Raw genomic sequence first — 23,283 nt, forward strand, 5'->3', positions numbered from 1 at the left:
ATAGCGCGCATGCTATAAGTATGTTATATCATGTATAGATTGCATGCTACAATTATGTAATATCATGTATAGCGTGAATGTTACAAGTATGTTATAGCCTGTACAGCGTGAATGCTACAAGTATGTCGTATTATTTATTGCGTGTATGCTACAAGTATGTCATATGATGTATAGCGTGCATGCTACAAGTATGTCATATCATGTACAGCGTGCATGTTACAAGTGTGCCAAATCATGTATAGCGTGCATGCTACACTTATGTCATATCTTGTATAGCGAGTATGCTACTAGTGCTTGTGAAGAGTGTCATATTTCAGATGATCAAACAACCTACTTATCACAATATGATAAAGCTCCCACTGATGCTTGTTAGTGGTGCTCAATTGGTCATTGTCGGTTCGGGTACTACTTGAAAGTACACCGGGGACGCTTAAGTATACCACAAACAATGTACGCCGGGTACGGAAAATACGCTAAAGGCATCCGGCCTCACTCCAGGGTACTTGTTAGTATATTTTTCGTACCTGGGGTACCTAGTATTATAACCCCGAGTACTCTAAGTGTACTTAAAGAGTACCCGGGGTACTAATATGTAGTACCTGAGCTGACAATTACCAAATGAGCGTTAGTGGTTACTGTCCTTTATCAGCACTTCAGTTTCAGATTAGTATTATCGAAATTACACAGGTGAGTATAAACATAACCGCCACCCGTAATTGTAGGGAACTTTCGACACCTTCATGGATAGTAAATCTAATCTACATTTAACACACAATTCATCTCTTCAATTGTTTTATTATGTTGTACTTGTTTTGAACAGGTTTGATACTAGCCAAAATATATTATTTTTAATCAGAACTGTTCACAGACTGAGGTTGGAAAACTATTTCTTTTTTATGAGATTTATGTTGTTTTATTGGTGTTTCAGTATTTTGATATTTAATTTGTTGTATTCAAACACAATTAAGATTATTATACAAACAACAAAATGGAAACAAGCCCGTTAAAGGGATCGTCAACCGCGATTGACGAAAAAAGAAAAGTTCTAAAATACCGTATTTTTTTGCAATTTTCAGTTTATATTGATTAAAATATCACGACTGGTATATGACATTACTTGAAAAAATGTGGTAAGTTTTCATATTTTCAGTATATTCGGTAATAATTTTACTAGGTACAGGAACCAGGTAACTTCCAGTTAACTATAAATAACGGAAGTAGATTGGTCATCATAGTCACGTAGAAAACCCAGGAATGCAAACTGTGCATGCGTTGTGAATTGTTTATATTTTATTTATAAAATGACCAATCTACTTGCGCTTTTTATAGTGTGTTTATCGTTATGTCAGCTATTTTCGCGATGTACTTTCGATTTCACATCGAGAAATTTTATTACCGAACATACTGAATTTATGAACTTTTTTCAAGTAATGTAACATACAAGTCGAGATATTTTAATCAATATAAACTAATAATTGTAAAAAAAATACGGTATTTATAACTTATTTTTTCCTTAATCGCGGTTGACGGTCCCTTAAAAATGGTGGCAAATATTTGGGGATAAAAAGAGAGGAAAACAAACCCATACTATCTTGTTAGATTTTAATACCAGTGTTTAACATATGTCTTTAGGCGGTACCATTTAATAAGGATAAATACAATACTTTGAAAATACATGAGTAATGGTAAATAATAAAAAAACTGAACTTAAGCTGATATGTCGTGCATATTAACAGAAGTGTATTTTGTAAGATTGATACTGTGATTTTTATTTAACATAATACCACACATAAAATATTTTTTAAGGTCCATAGTCTTAATATTGCTCATGTTCCTCTAAACTACCCTTATATTTTAAGAATACTTTCCATACAAGTGAAAAGAGGTCAGGGACATATTTTTTACCATTTTGTTTATAGACTGGTCGTTTGTTTATTTCTGACTGATTTTTAATTTCGAAAAGTCATGTGGACGCTAAACATAGAATCAAATGTCCCAATATATATCACATATACAACTTTTGGTGATGAGATACATTGATTTATGAAGCACACACAGTAAGAAGCGTCTTAAATAAATATTTTTTACAAATGAATACACAATATTTTTTAAAGCATTATATGAACATATGATAATATATTTGAACTTATTATATATTCTGCATTGGAATTACATTCTGGCGTCCAAGAGTCACTATGTTATAAGTTGAAGACGCAGCTACTCGTTAGCTTGTATTATTATGCCATTTTTGTTTTAATACCGATGAATCAATAAACCATAAAACATACTTATTATCGAGTACGTATGTTTTATTCGTATCTATAGCAAAAACTAATACAGCACACATGCACGAAAGTTATTTCCCGTCACCAACAATAAAAAAGAAAGTATGAATGTTGAAAAGTATAATGCTATCATATACACATTACATCTATCTTACGTTTTACCCCTTTTGGTTATAGTAGTATTAATGTGAAATATTCTATAATATATTGAAATAATAAACGAAATATCAATCACATTAGTAATCATATGATTTAATAGGTTCTTTCTTGTCAAGAACATATTAATTTAAATCAGCAAGATTTGTTTCCCTATTAAAGACAAATGTTTAAAGTCAAATCCAATATAAATGTCAGAATTCACGGAATATTCAAACAAAATGTAATTTAATTAGCTGCTCTACGTATTGATGACATTAACTAGCTCTTTAGAAAATATACACATATTTAGACAGGTTACGTGTATAAGAAATCGACCAACCAGATCACGTCATGGAATTTTACAATTTCGGTAAATTGATAAATAGGCATCGATTAATTGAAATGTCAACTTATTTACTAATGCATAGTTTGGCTTAGACTACAATTTAACGTGATTTTCATAATTGGTGTTATCAATTTAGAATGAGAGCTATATCATAAAATGCAAAGAAAATTTGCAAACATAGCAACACAATGTATCCAATGGGAAGATATGGCAAGCCAAGTGCACATTAATTCCTTTAACCGCGGTTTAACAGTAAACTATATAGTTAAGAGACTTTCAACTCGGGTTCAAAGTTCCGTTTGCACATTAATTCCTTAAACCCGGGTTCAAGACTTTGAACGGCGGTTCAAAGTGTGTCTAAAAATAGATAAAAATCTGTTATCTGAGACAACCAATCAGCGGAGCTTAAACCACAATTAGAAGATTAAAGTCGCGACTTCATTGGTCATCTCTTAACTATAGGGTAAAAAGACTTTGAACTGCGGTTCAAAGTCTTATACTGCGGTTAAGAGGCGCACATCAAGTATGCACATTAATTATTTAACAGTTAATTATATAGTTAAGACACATGGAACTCGAGTTCAAATTGCCGTTTTCACATGAATTCCTTAAACCCGAGTTCTTAACTATAGGGTTAAGAGACTTTGAATTGCGGTTCAAGGTCTTAAACTGCGGTTCAAAGTCTTATACTGTGGTTCAAAGTCTTTAACTGTGGTTCAAAGTCTTAAACAAGGGTTAAGACGCGCGGAATGTACATTAATTATTTAACAGTTAACTATAGGGTTAAGAGACTTTGAACCCGAGTTCAAAGTTCCGTTTGCACATTTATTTCTTAAACCCGGGTATAAGAGTTTGAACCGCGGTTCAAAGTGTGTCTAAAAATAGATACAAATCTCTTATCTTCATAATGCAGAGACAACCAATCAGCGGAGCTTAAACCACAATTAGAAGGTTAATGTCACGATATCATTGGTTGTTTCTTAACAATAGAGTTAAGAGACTTTGAACCGCGGTTCAAAGTCTTGAACCCGGGTTTAAGGAATTAATGTGCAAAAGGCACTTTGAACCGGGTTCAAAGTCTATTAACTATATAGTTAACTGTTAAACCGTGGTTTAAGACAATAAAAGTGGACTTCGCTTGCCGTAGGAAGAACGTTATTTGTTAAACGTATTATAGCATTTTAAGATTTTTAATTCGTTTTTCGAGAGTTGATGATACGTTTGATTTAAATGAAGATGCTGGTTTAATTACAATAAAGTATTAACGCATATTCATTTCAATAAATATTTTAAACGCAGTTCAAAACAATAAGTTTGTTTACGCATTTAAAAATAAGAATAATACAAAACACTACAACATAGTCCAATTGTCACTAATTTATGATGTTTGCTTAAACCGAAAAAATATAAAAACAAATCTTAAGTATTACTAGTATGGCGTATGAATATGTAAATATTTAAACCTGTTTTGTGTAATATTTAACGATACATTTGAAAGTAAAACATATATATTAACACAAATATCATCCTTTTAAAAAACACTAGTTCCTGCACATTATTTACTCTGTACATATAAAACAAATTCTGATACCAATTTAATGCGTGTAATGCATAGAAATGGTATGTGATTGATAAAACATATATTTGCATAGATATAAAAAGCTTTGGATATAAGTTATGACCATTAGTCTTCCAATAACAAAGCTTTAAATCTATAATAAAACTTGTATGGAAGCACACCGTCTTAGTTGAAATAAAACTTTAATTTAAACAAAAACGAAATCTTAAGACACATGTATTGTTACCAATAGATCAATTGTAAATGATGCAGGAGTAACTTGTAAGTAAGAACAGAATTTACTAAAGATGCGATCGCACTTTCAGTTCTTTTTTCCTCGAAGTATCGTCTTCTTTTTATGTTGTGAGATTTCAATAGTGCAGACGGTAGCCGTTCTTGTTAAAACGTACATAAACATTGAATACAAACCTTGTACAAACTATTTTTACAGTATAAAAACAAAACAAAACAAGTAAACAACCTTAATTTCAAAAAACCCTGCGTATTATACACCCAAAACTGAACAGTTGATTAAGGGAAATATGTAATCTGCTATGCATTAGTAAAAATGCCAATATTTTTGTTTTAATTGTTTATCAGCTTAAAACTTAAATTTTAAATGTGATTAGACAAAACGATAGTTACATAAAAACAATTAAAAAAAATAAATAATATTCATTCCGATTAACATATATGTGCACAAAACGTGATAACTATAAAATAATTCGTGCAATACTAATCAGTTGAATGTATGTAACTTACAATACGATACCATATAATATATCCATTAACATCGCACAATCCCAAATCCTTTTCCTGGACCATGACGACCGCCATTGCGTGCGTTTTTTAAGATTGTACAAGGTCTGTATTGACTGGTTTAGAGGTTTTGGTAGGTCCCATAGTTCTTTATATAGGTCAATATGGCTTCGTAACAAAATCTGTACTGTGTCTGAAGGTAAACGATAAGCATACACATGCAGAGTAACATTGGGAGCGAACGTTAATTGAATGGGTATTGTTAAAATTTATAACCTGACAACGCAATGTCGTTACATGAATAAAACTTAAGAAGCTAAACACTTGCAAAGAATTGCAAGACGAAAACCTATTTAGCAAACACGAAACACTTTCGTTATTTACCTTGTTTTGGATCAAATCCCGACACCTGGTTTTCATTGTTTTGACAGATTCCACAATGTTTATTTGGCCATTTTCTTTTTTGATTCGCTGTATCTCGTTCAGGACCAACGCGGTTGGTCCGCAGCGCATAAAACCAGTTCTAGACAAATACATGAACATAGTTTACCTGACCGGTGAGAATATTGCTACACATACTTCTTCACATAATTGATCATTGTCGGGTATAGCAAATACAACCAGCAACCCGTGCACATACTTACTGAGTTGCTAACTCAGTTACACCAACACTGCGTAAAAATTGACATAATGATTATATGGAAAGCAGAGAGAGTACGTTCAGAGCGTTACTACGAATGAATGCAAGTACGAGGGCTATCCGGGCTAAGATGTGCATATATTGAAGCGGTACCAAGTGCATAATCGTAAATATTATGCATATGGCTATGAAACTCACTGGCAATGGATCATAATTGGTCTTTTGTCGGAGAGGTGGGGTTGCCACTTCAGTACCTCCTCAAGCAGATCAAGGAATGACTGCATATCTGAAGGTGTGTCATGTCCCTCCAACCAGGAGGTTAACTGGAACTGCTTTATTGTGGTCATGTAGTCTTCATCCTGTCAGATAAAATACTCAAATATTCACCAAATTGTAAAATAAAAAGAGCTCAAATGGACATGTTATAATACCTAAACATTATTGGCGTGATCAAATTGGTCCCTGATCATATTAAAACAAGACTCACATTTATCGACAAGCGTAAAATGTCATAAACGCTGAACTATATTTAGCACGTTCTCTAACTTGAAATTTGAGATGTGTATACTATACTTTGTTACTTTTGTGTTTGTTATTTTGTTGGTGTTTATGGAGCAACTCAGCACAATATGGTCATAATTGTTTCATGTCATTAACTTATCGAAACGGAACATATCAGTGATCACATGAAACACTTTGAACAATGTCACATGCGGATACCTCATATCCACAGAATGGCCTTCAAAATTGGTGTCCAATGGATTAGTTTTTTTTTTACAAAGTACTAGTATGCATAGTTATTTCGCTGCTTACCTCATGATTCTCATCTCTGAATGAGAAAGTTCTTTCCACACTGCCTTTGTTTTTCTTTTCATGAATGTAATTGACAGAAAACTGTCCGACCCGGCCGCTTCCTCGAGCACCCAAATACTGACAGGTCTAAAGGGTCAGAAAAACCAGCAGAAGTCATATCAATCATAATAACCGTTAGTCTGTATGTTATGTAAGTAAGTAAACACGCATGGCTTTATACTTTACTGTAATTATGTTTATGTTAAAAAGAACAAACATGATACATTCTTACCTCATTGGAAGATAATCTGACCCACCATTATATATATATATATATGTCATAGAAAATATTTTTATTTGCACATAACGCTTGTAGCTCATAAATAATAAAATGGTACTTAGCAACAAGAGCACTTGCAACGGTACCTCATATGGCTCGCTTCCGTGCGCAGCAAGACTGATCACCGTAGTAACATGCTGTTCCTCGACTAAGGACCAGAACTCTTCCAGGTGTTGGTCGGTGGGCGACATGCACACGAGCAGGGCATTCGTATTTCCGATTGTCTGGATTAACCAAATATATACGCGGGGAAACATGTTTATCCGACATTTTAATCTTTCGAGAAATAAATACGTGTGCTTTATAATTGGAATAATTTGAGGAATGATAAATCTTTATAAATCATTCACCAGACGCGTTTTATGTACATAGCATGTGTTACATAATACAAGAAATATTCGTATCTTTAAATGAGTCAAAACATAAGATGTTGGCTAATTGTATCGTCAAACTCCAACACTATTGATGTTTATTTCATGATGTCGCTAAAATGAATGAAAACAAGACTTTAACTTAATATTTCCCTTTCCAAATGTAGTGTTCTTTAACAATCACCATGGTATTTTCTTCAAAGAAAGGCTGTGTATATTAATGCAGCATTGCTGATTCTGTTTATAGTCCACTGCGGTCAAACCAATAGGGGAATACTAATAGTTAATATATGAAAACGCGTTTATAGGCTATTCGTTCTCACCGGGAGTAACATAGTTCCTAGCTGTTGGATGAACTTTGATCCCCGCTTCATCAATTGGGGACGGTACGCGTCTACTGCAAGATTGAACATAGACATCGTAGACATATTGCGTTAGAACTATAATGGATATTGTTTGTAAAAGCAATATGTTTCGTTATTTCTTAAATTCTTATAATTGCATTTTATAGTTATTTAACAGTTGTATTTGCTCGGCGCAAAGGTACATTACGTTTGTATGCGGTTAAAAAAACGTCTTATAACAATGGAATTGTTTAAGTTTACTTTACTTCGAACTGTTTGATTATCGGATCATTTAGTAAAAATGCATCAATCTAATATGTATCAAAACAATAAAATATATATTTCAAATTTATTTCTATGATTATTGTTGATATTGTAAGGAATGCTTCATTCATGGAAGTATATGGACGTGCTATAAGCATGACTTTAAATCACACAATAAAAACGGTCTCATACAATAACCATATAATAAGGGGACAACATACTTTCTAACATAGCAGTTTCCACATTGCCGTACATTGGCTCGGATGATGCAGTTGGATACACTTCTATAGCGCTGTCCTCTACACTTCTCATTATCAACTGCAAGTTATACGTTTATAAGCATCAGAAAAACAACAATGTGTTCATTTACACTTTATTTGTTGACCACTCTGTTTTGACGCTATACGAACACTTTTCTGAGTACATTAACATTTTACTTTGGTTTGTAACACGAATAGGAAGGAATACGTGTACACTATTCACTTACATCAAATTGTTCGTCCATACGCGAACTATTAGAACCCTTTTCCGTGCCGATAATATACTGGTAGATATCCTCAAACTGTCTCGTTAGCGTGTGGTGTGTTCCTATAAGAAGAGCCTCGGCCAAGGCTTCGTGCAGATACACATACTGTTCCTGCAGAATTATACGTGAGTTATTTACAATAAAATACAATTCACGCAGAAGTAATAGTTAAACATAATGTATCATGCGCAAAAATTGTATAGGCCATTATTAAATGACAAGCACCTTGGTTTGAACCATGCTGACCCGCTGTTGTCTCAATGCTTCGACCATAGGAAAAGGCCTGACAGAGCATTCCATTCTTCCTTGTATTATTAAGTTATCAAGGGCAATAAATGTTCCTGTCCGACCAACTCCAGCACTGTAAAACAATGAAATGATAATTTATCTAAGCATGTCTTTTAATCAACAAAAGTAAAAAACTGAGGACAGTTTTGTTTAAACTATAAATCATTGTTTAATAGATAGATCTATAAAGAGATAAGTGCTAACAAGCTTATCGTGGATCAATACTCTTGTTTCAATCTCTACAAACCTGCAATGCACAACAATAGGCGAGGTATTGGAAGAAACGTTAGTGTCAACTGCTCTCCAGAAATCGAGAAGACACCAGGTAGTGTCTGGTACGTCTTTATCTGGCCATGTCTTTAAATGAAACTGTTTCACCAGCCGTGTCTCTTTGCCCTACGATATAAAGATACCACGTCCTTACGCGACTCTTATATATGTTTATTTAACCCGACAAATAATACACTCAAATGTAAATATTTGTATCGAAATAAACACAAGATAAGTTAATAGTGTTTTACATATAAAGTCCAAACCTTGTTGATGTTAAACGTTCTGATGATGTAGTCGTATGTTTCCTTAACCCCAATATACTTGACACTCACATCGCCGAAAGTGCTAACACCGTTGAGTTCTTCTGGCCAGTATTGAAGGCATTTTAACTAAATTGCAAAAAGTAACAAGAACTTCAAATATCATAAATATGACAAAGTTGTTCAAATATGGGAATAGGGAAAAACCGTGTGCATCCAGATTGCTGATCCAGAATTACCTAGTAATTTTATTTACACACAGATAAATTGATTATTTTCCAATTTGGTAAGCTAATTGAGGTTTTGTAGGGACCTTAAAGATGTTTAAACGACCAAATGCCTGTACCATATAAAGGAAGCAAAACCTGTTAATGCATACAAAAAAGTTTATAAGGAAAGGAGAAGAGACTAAAATGTACCGTTCCAAGTTCGATTAGGTTTGTTAGCATGGCGATCTTCTCCACGCGTTGTTGCCATATCATCCGCCAGAAATCATCTATCATTTTTTCCGTCGGTCCTGATAGAGACGGATATAACAATATAAAAATATATTTCATGAAGATATGCAATTAAACTATTAGAAAACAGACACACAGCAATTATATTGTTTTTGTAAATACAATATGATGATAGTATGATGAATTTTACTTATCAAATTGGTCTCATTTGAGAAGACGTACCTTGGGATGCAATGAATTTTTTCACCTTTTCGAAGCCCTATTAAAGACATGAATTTGATAAGAGTGCAATTAAATTACATCGATAACTTGAAGCGTTTAGTAACAAAAAAACAAAAACAACAACACAAAAACACTTTTTAAAAGGTTATTTTACTTGTTTTACCCTTCATTTGCTTCAATCATATTTCGCAATGAGTGCAATTCTTACGTGAATGAAGCATGCGTTGATATATTCGGAGTCGGTTGATTTGTCCTTAGTCAATGGAACTCGGGAATGATCATCTTCAAAGGAGTACAAACAAACCATGTTTCGGATACATAAATGCATTAATATTCGATAACAGTAATTTGTTCTCGATTACAAAAAGCATGAATAAGTTCACTATAATTGTTGAATATGTTATTAGTTTTCTTTGATATTTTGGAAGACGTTGTAACCTATAGTATATGGTTTAAAAAAACCATATTTTCTACAGCTGTTGTATCTTGGTTTGGGCGCTTTTTTGTTTAAAAATCGATCGAACAAAATATTAACGCATAATTTGCTTGTTGTCCTGTTATTTGAATAGTTTTGTTCTCTACCGAAAAAAATTCTTAATAATCAAATAGTTTATGTACTTCAGAGGAATATTATAATTATAACATGACAATGCATGGTCTGTTTAAATAAAACAAATCTTTGTGATAGTTACATAAATTATTAAATACCGATACATAATTTATAAATAGAATCAGACAATCGTAGGAAAACTACAAAGAGCGTACCCTTTTAAGAAAAACACCATCAACACCATCAACCATAGAAATGCATGTACACATATTTATGAATTTGGGCGTACATGGACAACTCGCATCAAATATTGCATATATAATTTGCTCTTATATCATTTGTCATGGTCATAATACTCATTTTATTAGAAATGAAATAATACGGTATTCATATTTGATTGCCTATAGAATAGTATCTTACATGCAAACATTTCCCGGTATCGATTTTTTCCTCTGTTTTCCGGCAAAGAAGCAACATCGTGTTTGTAAATCAATCCCTTTGATAACTTCTACAAATACAATAGCTGCAAGTTAATTGAAAATGTAACACATAATGATTAGTTTTCTTAATTAGTCAATTTAAATTTTATTTAAACTACACTGTAACGATTTGTTTGGAACCAATAGCTGTCATTTTAAATAAATTTTAATTACACTGCAATGATTGTTTTGCAAGAAAAAATAAATGTTATGGTAAACACAAATAAGCATGCTCAGCTAACATACTGAAAATTCATCCGCAAAATACGAGGATCCATGTTTTGTTTTCTCTCGGATATAGTCCCACAATAAATGAACTTTGATTCCTGGTACAACGGATTTAAAACTGTAATAGTCGTCGATGTCGGGATCTGAAATCATATGATAAAACATGTTTAGATTATTGTTCAAATAGCATGCATGTGCAAACACACTTGTCAAAAAATACAAAAACGTACTTTCATATATTTTGTGGCCAGCAGCATCTGAATAAGCAAAGTTATCGTGCCCGGTTGAAGTACGCAAGGTTTTAGAAATATCAGTCATTTCGGCAGTATCATGTTGCTCTGTGTTTCGTCTGAAAAAAAAAAACACGGGTACCATTATGCAAACAATGTTTTAACGCTTGATCATCGAAATTAATTTAAGAAAAAACAACAACACCAAATCATCAAACAATTAAGTTAAGTTTATGGATTTATACAAACTAAGGTATATTCCTACTTCAACATATGACGCCTTCTTAAGACGATGACGACCACAGCGATAGCTACAATGACGCCAACTGCAGCTCCAACTCCACCACCTACTGCGGCAGATGATGAACTGTCAACGTCGTCAGCTTGTAAACAAATCATTATTTATTTTAACATCTTTGTAAATGAATATTGTTCTTTTTAAGCAGCGCTCTTTAAAGCATTGTTCAATGCAACATTTCAGAGCAAACATTTCAGAAATCCATTGAAAATCGGCTATATTATGTATTATAAATTCGCAGTAGGGATTGTAGCAATATTATTTAAATAATTTAACATCAATGAACACCCAATTACAAACCTTTGCAAAGTCCTTGTTCAAAATGAAACCCGTCATGACAAACGAAAGACAACAAGGCGCATGAACCATTTACATTATCACATCTATCACAGTGACACTCCATTGAACAGTTATCGCCATAAAGCCCAGGATTGCACGCTGTACCAAAATAAACACAATTTATGTATTGTCAATACGAACATATGTTTGGTGGTTATGTAGATTAGTATACATCCGAGAAAAAAAGGTCCATATGGCTATTGAAATGTATAAGCAATCGATAACATACAAGTGCAAATGTCGGCAAGTCCCAAGGTGAATCCGGTGAAACAACTGTTTGCGAACACGGTGCAAGACCCATTGACGTGGTGACAATAGTTGCAATTACAGTCCGTGGCACAATTTTTACCGTATTTTCCGTTTTCGCATTCTGCAGAGTACAAACAATAGTAAGTGCAAAACTATAATTATATTTTTGATTACCTGTTGTAATCAGAACAAACACCCTTTATTCAAAGACGTAACCACAAGCAGGAGATCGAAATTACATAGCAAACAGGTAACTAAAACTCGTATCAGCTATGATGCTACTACTATACAACTATAATGTAACGGCATAAAGCGTAACACCAGTGCTACAAGCATGGGTTATATGTGCTGGTTATAAAATAGCACACGGTGGAAGGAACTGCAAATTAAGCGAGCAGACGCCACGAGTGTGCCTTGAATGCACATATAGCAGGTAGGGATGACAAGTTCTAGGGTGCACCATCTGGAAATAGAAACACAAGAATTATTGTTTTATTTTGGACCATTGCTGTTTTAATTACGATTACGATAAAAACGAAAAAAAATAAATTACTAATGCATTCATACTCATGATGTCACTTTCCTTTGGTTTCACAAAATGTTGTCTTAATTTACACATAACCCCAAATTCACACAAAATAACATAAATGCATGTTATTTCTGTTCATTCGCCAATGAAATTACACGTTGAGGAACATTACAATTCATAATGTTTTGAATCAAATCCTGGGTCATATTAAAAAGTAAAATATATGAGTACAAAATGGCTTTAACTACAGTTCCAATGTAACATAAACCTACTTCAATACACGGTACATTCATATATTGAACATGTGAGCTTGTTTTATTAAGATATATGTACTGATTGTTTTGAACCTATGATATTTTGCCGCCTTAAAGTATTTTGCGCGATAAAGAAAATGGCGTCCATAGAATTGTAAAAAAAATCACTTTCTATCAACCAGGCCCTTTTAAAGTTCACGAATCACGAAATGAGCTTACTCTATGCGTGTATTTTTGTTTTAAAGCCTTGTGTTTGGTTAAGATTGTTTTCATTTCGATATAAATTCAACTTACATGTTGAGTTTACTGTGTTCGTTTACGCATAATTATCGAAGATTATAAAAGCGAAACAGTTGATTACTTTATATCGTTAATCAAAATTTTAAAGGGACCATTTCATAGATTTTGCGTGTATTGAAGTTTGTCATTAAATTCTTCAAATTGATAAATGTAAACATTGGAACTAAATACCGACAGTGAAACAAAACAAGAATGAAATTGAAGAAAGAAAACAGGTATCCTCAACTGAGCTCGAACCTCTTACCCTTGGGGTAAACGTCTAGCGCTTTAACCACTCGGCCATCAGTGCTCACATAGAGAAGTGCATTTCGTACATTATATAAGCTATCCTCGTAATGTCACAAAATATAAGTTCACCTCAACACAATGTGTGAATGTCTGGTTATAATCGTGATCCCAGCTTTTAATAAAAAAATTCGTTGATGTTTATCATTTATCCGTTGAATATGTTAACAGACGCTATAGATATTCCCTTTTCGTATTTAAACAATAATAATGTAAAATACGATGAGCGATTTCCCCATAACTCATGTAAAGTTAGATTTTATTAAGATTTATTTTTAATTGGGCATACTCAAACTTTTTTTTTAATTCTAGGAAAATCTTTTGCTTGTTGGGTAGTTAATTTCATATTTTTATAGCGTTTATTTTTACAAGAAAAAGCCTTCTTTTCTTCGTTTAAAACTGGCCAATAATAAGCAATAGTATCATGTATGAATGCCAGAGGTGTTTTCTTTACTCGACATAGCGACAGGCAGTCGATTCCGAAGTAACCAGGATCACACACTGAGCATTGAAAAACAAAATCACACTTCATTTATTAATTTATTAACAGTTGATAATGATATTTCTAAAATCATATTAATATTTATGACCACAGTAACAGTGTAACACTATTCAGTTTAAAACCATTCATATGAATACTTTGCTTTACTAATATTGCAGGTTTGTCCCTTCCATTACGAGTATTTTTGGGACATCTCCCATTTTCATGATTGCAAGGTTCGCCATTCCACGAATTTGTAATTATGATGAAAGCAAGTCTCTTTGCCATTTTTATTTTTGTATTTTTTTTAATTACAATAATTTGAATATTACATGTTCGTTATTAAATGCGTAAAATTAAAATATACAACATGACAAGATTGTACTTCATTGCAAATTTTCGGTTGCTGAAATTATTAAATGCTATATGAGAGGAGATGAACGGCAAAAACGTTGTTACTCCAAAAATTGTGAGTATGCAAATGTTAGAAACTATTAAACTCAGACTTAAATTAACATACAGTCACTTTAAACTAATACATACTCCAGAAGTCGCTATAAATTTGAAAATTGGTCATTTCTGGACGTTTTGTAAAGATCTTACGGTACCACGCTAACAATAATAAAGTTGTGTATACACTAATGAATTATCATGAGAAATACGATTGTTATTATGCTTTGTATATACGATATATCAAATCCACTCACGTCATTAAATATTTTTTACAAATGTATGCGTTTTTTTCCTTTTCCATTACCTATAAGAAGTAAAAACGCGCTTTACATAATTGAAATAGGCAAAGAGCTTATGCAAAAATGAACATCGATATAAGAATTGTATACTCTATAAACATTACCTTTTATAACTTATATTATTTTTCCGTTTCTAAACTGTATACAATTGTCTATCACTGTACTATATTGTTCGTAATTTTGACATGTCTTTAAATAGTTGTTTTACGTTTGGTTGTTTACACCTTTTCAGCAGCGCTTCTAACTGACAGAAGAGAGACATAGTATAAGCCTCGAGCTTACTTCTCAATTCTGTCTAATTGTATTTTACAGCCTTGATGTTTAGCAAGTATATGATTCGAACATAAAAACAATATGTATGTTTGAATTGTATTGCTTTTATGTACTTTCAATGAACTGAATAGATAGTGTTTAAACCAAACATTACCTAAATTACATTGCTGATCAGGTTTGAAATTGTACCCAGGGGAACATCCTCCAATACATACTCCATCCGTTTTGTTGCATGGCCGCGATTCTAAGCAGTGATAGCTGCATGGATAGCTACAGTTTATTCCAAACTTGCCATCGTCACATTCTGAATCATAATAAATACATGCACTCGTTACGATTTATTTTGGCAACGTTGTTTGAAGTCTTGAAGTGTTATTAAAACATGCACGCAACAGCTGTTGCTCAATAATGTTCAAGCATATATTGAAAAGTGTATTTTACTGAACAAATACTCATAGAGTATTAAACACTTTCACAAGCATCTACTAGACACATGTTAATGAACATTCAAATAGTTTTACAATACGTTATAGTCTAGCGACTCTTTATGTATGCGTATTTATACGGAGTGCATCTTTATAGAGACGACATAATTTCGACTTGATTTTATGTTCGCTATATTTACCAAATGATTAAGTGGCTAAACGATAATGTAATAAGGCACTAAAATTAACCGGTAAGGAAATAATGAAAACTACCTTTGTTGCAAGTGGGATCACTTTCAAAATCATATCCAGCACGGCATCCTCCAAAGCAATATCCGTTGGATTTATTACAAAAGCTCGAGTCTTCGCAATTTTTACTACAGACGTTTGAACAATTCAACCCAAAGTTTCCATTTGCGCATTCTGAAGAAAAAATATATTCAACATCGATCGTTAAACATGTTAAATCTTCTAGATTGCGTCTACTTTAAAAAGACTAAACTTTGTGTTGAATGTTTAAGCGATATTGATATAAATAAAACATGTTGGTTTGATACGTTTGTGATAAAGAAAAAGAAGGTTATATGGCGTATTGATAGACCAGGCATGCAACGTGTTAGCAATATTGTAAAACTTAATAAATTAATAAACAACATGATTGTAATACATAAATGAAAAACATTTCGCGCTATTTATCTATTTATCAGTTACGATTTTGTAAATATAAAAACACACATGCAGCTTACTGTATTATTTGATCAAATTTAAATGTTTGAAAAACACAACAAATTCAAGTTTTGTTTCGACTTGTTAAATAATAATATTCTTGCGTGAAATATTGGCAACTTTCTAGACCTAAGGATGTTTAAATATCAAACTTGATGGAGGCGAGCATATATCCGAACTAGACCGTGTTTCTCATACGGGTTCGTGTTGGAGATGCAAAGAAACACGTTATAAACAAGTAATATTAGCTTATTTATTCTAAAAGCAAAAGACGAATCGCAATGTAAAGCGATTATTAAACGAGACGTTGATTCAAATTAAATACCATTATTAAATGTATGTTGACATGTGCATTGATGTAATGACGTGAACGGTTATTTAAAAAAAAGGTTTAATACTGTCTTTTTATAAAAAGTAATATAATATTAACCTGTTTATGAAATGCTAAATTCCTCATGAAAACTGTTGCCATTGTGTTTTTAAACTATGACCCTGACTCAATGTTGTTTTGTTTAATGGAAATTCCTACATGGATATTTCTACAAAGAGGGCTGAACTTACGAATCATTGAACATGATAAAGTTACTTTACATTCATGACTATTAGCAGGGGCAAAGTATGTTGTCGGGTAGATATCGGATTTAAACAAGTAGGTGAAATCAATGCTTTATTGGTATTATGATAAACAATACACATTGGATCAGCTTATACCATATAAGTGAACACTAATGAAATAATTAATAATAATGTCATGCACATGCGGTAACAAACTTACCTCTGTTACAAGAAGCATTTTTTAGAAAGTCATAGCCAGGCGTGCATCCTCCAATACAATATCCATCCGTTTTATTACAGGAATTATGTTCAGAGCAATGTTCGCTACATGTTTGATTACAGTTTAATCCAAACTTTCCAACGGCGCATTCTACAAGAATACGGACAAACCGTATGTTTAAACACGTTCGATGTTAAACTCATTAAGTAGAGTATACTAGAATTGCAAGATATACACCAGAATCAATTTGATGGTTACCGTATAGCGATATGAGAATAAACATACATTGCAGATGTTGTTACATCAGAAACAGTAGTGCTGTTTACAAGTGCATTTCGGTGGCATACCCATAATGACAATGAATTTGTTAAATATGTCAACCTGTTTGCGCTACCTGTGCCAATCAAAAGCCACTGCATGATGACACTGGTGACTCCTATCCTGTTTTCACATACGATTTGAAATCGTTTAAAAAACGAACATTTTTATGAATGTTGTTTTTATTTAATTTTTAGGACATTGTTTGCAAATTTTGAAACAATCGTTAAACCTTAAAATAATTAAACATACAAACGCACAGAAGTGTTCAGAATATTTTTGATGTAAGAACCTTTTACCAATGTCGATACCAAATCACGAAAAAGTGACTCCAATAATTATATGTACAAAACAAACACTCGAAAATAAATATGATAAATTCATCAATTAAAGTTCATGTACGTCATATTTAAAAAAATGTATATTGTGTGAACAATTAAATAAGACACATGTGAACGCCACGAAACAATGCTCTTTAGGTAATTGATGTAATTTAAGTTATAGTCCAATCTTAAACTTGGTCTGCATATAAGCTACGAGTACATTCACACACATTTTTGGCGGAATATACCCTTTCGATCACACGTTATTAAAAAAAAACAGTTTTTCTATTTAAACTATCATTGACAATCACATTTGTCCAGGTGATTAAAAACATTTCTTCACATATTGTTGGCATTTAAAGAAAAAAGATATCGCCTGAACCATACGCCCAAACGAGCTGTTACATTTGTAATGTATTTTACACTTTATGTACATGCGATCCAGGTCGTGTAAAAAACAAAAACGACAGAAGAATGTCAAATTATTTAATATTTTCGCGTTTCTGAAGCTTTAAAATATAATACATATCTGATGATGATTACCCATGAACAAAAATGTATTTTCAACAATGATTTTTCAGCATTAGTGTACAGTATTATCTCTTTTTTGAATTAGTGACAAAATGTTGGACAATTTTCATTTCGAAAACCTTTCATACTTATGCAATCCCATGCTTGATCTGTAAATAAACTTCAAAAGTACGAACTTTCTCTTGTACACTGACTCAATTATTTTAAATATAAATAATCAAATGATATAATTAAATACAGTAGATATTGCACACTCACTTACTTGGCGGGATTACATCTTAGGGTTAATGCATAATAAATATAACTTTATTACCAACATTACACGTTGAATTTGTTTGAAAGTCATATCCAGAAATACACCCCTCAAAGCATGTTCCATCGGCCTTGTCACAAGATAAGGGATCAGAGCAGTGGTTGTCGCAGGTCTGTGAACAGTTCAGTCCATAATGACCTTTCTCACATTCTGCAAGAAAAACGTTTCAATCCGCAAATTATGATGATATATATAATGCTGTTTTATGAAAATGTTTTATTATTAAGAAGCAAACTACCAGAAAACAAAAACTACACTGTTTCTACATAATGGTAAACTAGAAAGAACATTCAATTTTCAATCTTCCAGGTACACAAACAACTTTTGAAAATAACTAAAATGGACCTTCTGAAATATTTACGGATTTTGTTGCAAATTAACACGTTTAAATGCTGCACAACCTCTTTAATTAGTTTAAATTAAGCTAATGGCGTAACTTTTCCTTCATTAAATGTACCTGTACTGCAGTTGTCTAATTTCCACCCAGGGGCGCACATGCCGTTAGAACATATACCAGATATAGGATCACATGTTTTTACGTCCTGGCAGTGGCAGGTTGAATTACACAGTGATCCATAGTAACCAGTTGTGCATGCTGTTTTTTTTAAAGCAAAAAATAAACTTTACGAAAAGCAAAACTCTATGTGTATTCTATATATTTTCATATAAAATAAGACTTGTTTCTTAATTGTCTCATTTTCAGCCAGTATCATCCCATGTAAATGTACACGTTCTCATATTTTCCAACAGCAACACTATACCGAGTTTTCGCACATTATATCTTTTTACAAGCTGAAACTGTTTATGCCAACAATAAAACACAACATATTAATGTTTTAATCAGCTTTAAACAGACAAATTTAAATTATTAAAAAAATGGCAGCGGAGCAAACAGTATCTTAATAGACTGAGTTATATATTTAAAAGGACAACATTTGTCTGAATTGTTCGTCCAGAAATAAACAATATGGGACGTCTACAAACGTATGAAAACATACACCGTACACACGTTGATCGAGATCAATCTACATGTGGCACGAATACAACATTGCTAAGTATGAACGGTTTGAACAACTCTCACCTTGTCATCTTGGCTCGCAAACATCCGGTCTCGAGAAAATTCCGTTGAGATTGTTTCATTATTTATCACTTTGGAAGTAACAAGAGCTGATTTAAACTCTTGAATGACACAAGCTAAATATATTTAGCAAATTCTACTAGAACTCTCTGTTACTGCGATAGACACTGGATATACGTGATTTATCTCGTATGCGCATTAGTTTCTTAATAAAATATTGGTGACATTGAGGGTATGTGGTAACTAGCCTATACGCCCAACAACATGCACCACTTGAAATAATATATATACTTGAACAAATAAAAAAAACACAAATTGTATAGAAAAATATACATAACTATATTTTTAAACAGATTAGATATTTGCTAAAATTAAATTAATATTTTGTTCAGATACATGTCGTAACAAATATACATATATACACACAATAAATCGTTACTAATATAAATGAATCAACTGTCTCAGATGCCAAACTCAAAATATTGAAATGTGTTGTTTTTTATAAAAAAATCTCGAGAAGACTACAAATATGTAACATGATGCACATTGAATTTATATCTTGACTAATAGTATAATAATTTGATTTTATATTTTCTTTTGTTTTTATTTTTCTTTATCTGAGTACTAAAACTTTTGTGTTCGTGCATGTATGTCAAATGGTATTGAATTTAATCGGTGCAGTTTTATACGTATGCAAATACAGCTGCCCGTCTGTTAAATACATCACGTTCCAGAAATATAGTGTAAAACGGTAAAGGATTGATATTGTCATAAGATGCAACAGAAAAGCTTCTTTAGTCGAAATACTAGTTACATTCATATGTGCTGTATAAATAATAACAAAAAAACGATTCCACATCCTAGTTTCCATGTACCCTGGTATTTAAGCTAAAATTTTATTTGACTATGATGAGTGAAATTTAAATACAACGACAAAACGCATCTTTTCGCAATAAATATATATGAAAGTATGCTGAAACATGCATTTGTACAAAGAAGAAAGTAGAAATCGATTTATTGCAGAAATATTATTTATAATTGAAATATGGGTTTATCTGAACGCAGTCATAATTCATTAAATTAAGTTGTAATATATATGATTTCAACAACAGCCTAAATATGAGCTTAACACATTTATTATGCAGTGTATATGAAAATCAGTACTTAACGTGAATAAATATGCTTTTCATATCCATGAATTTTTAAATATAAGTTTGGACTATCAGGAACTACCTTCAGTACAAGTCTTGTTCCTTTTGAAGTCATAGCCAGGAATACATCCTCCTAAACAGGCTCCGTCTGTTTTGTTGCACGTTCCAAAACAGTTTGGGCACAAGTTTGTACAATTAAAACCGTATTGGCCGTCGTCACATTCTATTATAAAGTCAATATGTAACCATCAAACATACAGTTTATTTAAAGATAATGTTAATAAAAAGTCTTTTTTTAAAACAAAATGTGTTGTTAATAATTAATGATATACTGTGCACACAACACTTGACAAACCACTTTAATGGGTCAGTGTTAGGTATCAAACATTTCGGATTAAGGGATGACTTTTAATTGGATTGTGTGACATCACTGCACAGTCAACGACATTCTTCAATTATGCCAATTAATTATCCTTCAATGTAGTACACTTGATTAAAATGAATGCATATGTATTGCACTCTCTTAGAGTAGCATTCAAATCATTGTAGAAAGAATTTAGAAAGTACCTTGATGGCACGTAGCATTTTTTTTAAAGTCATATCCGGCACGACATCCTATAATGCATGTTCCGTCTGTTTTGTTACATAGTTTAGGGTTTTGGCAGTTGGTACTGCAAATCTCGACACAGTTGTCGCCAAACGTTCCATTTTCACATTCTTCAATAAACATGGTATTAATTGCAAGTATGTAAATGATTCAAAGGAACTTTTTAGAGTATATGGGGAATGGTTTACAGTTTATTATTAATCAGAATCCAATTTCAAATAATGTTAAAATATGGAAGGGTGATGAAGAAATAATATTAGTATTTTAAACATATTTTACGGTGGTGTTTTTCCATAGATGTCTGTATCGTTAAAATAGCAGCATGTATCACATTAAGATAACACTGTACCTACCGATGTTGCAGGTCACATCCCTAGTGAAGTTAAACCCTGGACGGCAATGTCCGAAACATGCTCCGTTAGACTTGTCACATGATAATTGAGGTGAACAATGTTGACTGCATTCCTTCGAGCAGTTGGTTCCATACGTGCCATTGTCACATTCTTTTAATAGTATCCCGCAAAAACATTTACAGTATATATATAATGTATTTAATATACAAATAATATGTCTTAGCATATGTGCATTTCTAAAACATAATATCATGCTATTAAGGTGTTTAACGTGTGCATTATTTTGTAATCGAAAGTAAAAAACAGCATTGTAGGTACCAGGTGAGCATTCTTAACAGATATACATGCATGCATATAAAATATACGCGATGCAGGCAGATTGGAGTTGTATGAAATGCATAAGCGGCTATGTTATATTTCTTTAGGTCGAGAAGTAGTAGTGGTTGTGTTCAAAATACTACCAGATGTATACCATTTAAATCGATCATAAGTTATTTTAACGTAAAATTGTAAATGTTTATTAGCTAATAAATGAGCTTAATCTGTTTAATTTGCAGATCACAGTGGTCCTGGTCCTAATTATAATAATCATTAAATGACGTTACATCAAAATCATTAAAAACATTACAAATTCAAAGCAACTTATAGATTTGAAACGACAACAATGGCCTTTCATTGGGGCGTAAGGACGTTAAACGCAACACACCGCTTTATAATTGGGAATAATAAACCAACAAGGTTTCTACAGACCGAAAATTACTTTTTTGAAATTCTTAACTTTTCGGAGAGACCCGTGTTTTAAACAAAATAATTATTTTTCGCAACTCTAACTTTTCGGACATACGGCTTTTCGTCCATAATTAATATTTCTACATTTTCTGACAGTTTATTTAACAACGCTATTTTACTAAAATTCTGACCTGTGGCGCTTAGCTCGTGACTCTTCGTTCATGCGTTTTTACAACCGGATTAAGGTAATAAAACCTGGCATACAAATGTATAGGACAATAGACCATTACATTGGTGAATATGGGGAAATAACATAATATGTATACCGGTAGTAGACAATGTTATCGCTCAACATATTTTGTTTATCTAAAGTATAGTAATACGGTATTGCTAGGCATTAACAAATTACTTAGCAGAAACTGTATGATCATTGACTTTGACTTGTAACAGTTAGCATGAGAGGTGTGCGGGAATAGTGAAGTAAGTTATTTGATGAGAAACAATAATCCAAAATAATATAATCACATTCTCCCTCAGGCATAAACCAGACTCAAAACGGTAAGTTAATTGCATGACCCGATAGCTTAGTTTTTGACCGTTAAACTTTACCAAAAACACACACATTGTGCGCGAAAGAAATACAAAAAATAAAAGCCACTAGCGAAAAAAAGCCCAAGCGCTTTCATCTCCTAATTCCCCAAAATCATATCCTAATGTTGATATGATCTTAAAACCGTCTGTTGTGATAGTAAAATTCTTTCAGTGTATCGCTGATATTATTCGTATTACCAAGAATAAAATAATACTATGTTGCTACAAAACCCTAACTACAGTTAATCTATG

The 23,283-nt window shown here is 32.5% G+C and overlaps 1 protein-coding gene across 1 annotated transcript in view; it reads right to left on the reverse strand.

Annotated features, from left to right (window-relative positions):
- Positions 1–1,588: 1,588 nt before the first annotated feature.
- The window catches only part of LOC127857610 (uncharacterized), a 50,132-nt gene continuing 28,437 nt past the window's right edge, over positions 1,589–23,283 (reverse strand). The window contains exons 10-37 of the mRNA XM_052394092.1: positions 21,712–21,861; positions 21,319–21,468; positions 20,834–20,974; positions 18,980–19,117; positions 18,523–18,672; positions 17,038–17,187; positions 15,810–15,959; positions 15,266–15,415; positions 12,218–12,358; positions 11,950–12,087; positions 11,617–11,734; positions 11,352–11,470; positions 11,140–11,264; positions 10,835–10,922; positions 10,073–10,146; positions 9,865–9,901; positions 9,604–9,701; positions 9,188–9,313; positions 8,899–9,047; positions 8,589–8,724; positions 8,325–8,474; positions 8,059–8,155; positions 7,553–7,626; positions 6,945–7,082; positions 6,540–6,665; positions 5,925–6,085; positions 5,471–5,609; positions 1,589–5,279 (exon numbers count right to left, since the gene is read on the reverse strand). Coding sequence (XP_052250052.1) covers positions 5,208–5,279; positions 5,471–5,609; positions 5,925–6,085; positions 6,540–6,665; positions 6,945–7,082; positions 7,553–7,626; positions 8,059–8,155; positions 8,325–8,474; positions 8,589–8,724; positions 8,899–9,047; positions 9,188–9,313; positions 9,604–9,701; positions 9,865–9,901; positions 10,073–10,146; positions 10,835–10,922; positions 11,140–11,264; positions 11,352–11,470; positions 11,617–11,734; positions 11,950–12,087; positions 12,218–12,358; positions 15,266–15,415; positions 15,810–15,959; positions 17,038–17,187; positions 18,523–18,672; positions 18,980–19,117; positions 20,834–20,974; positions 21,319–21,468; positions 21,712–21,861 — 3,485 coding nt within the window. The 3' untranslated portion in view covers positions 1,589–5,207. The remainder of the gene's footprint in view (positions 5,280–5,470; positions 5,610–5,924; positions 6,086–6,539; positions 6,666–6,944; positions 7,083–7,552; positions 7,627–8,058; positions 8,156–8,324; positions 8,475–8,588; positions 8,725–8,898; positions 9,048–9,187; positions 9,314–9,603; positions 9,702–9,864; positions 9,902–10,072; positions 10,147–10,834; positions 10,923–11,139; positions 11,265–11,351; positions 11,471–11,616; positions 11,735–11,949; positions 12,088–12,217; positions 12,359–15,265; positions 15,416–15,809; positions 15,960–17,037; positions 17,188–18,522; positions 18,673–18,979; positions 19,118–20,833; positions 20,975–21,318; positions 21,469–21,711; positions 21,862–23,283) is intronic.

This window comes from Dreissena polymorpha, chromosome 14, assembly GCF_020536995.1.
Source record: "Dreissena polymorpha isolate Duluth1 chromosome 14, UMN_Dpol_1.0, whole genome shotgun sequence".
NCBI lineage: Eukaryota > Metazoa > Mollusca > Bivalvia > Myida > Dreissenidae > Dreissena > Dreissena polymorpha.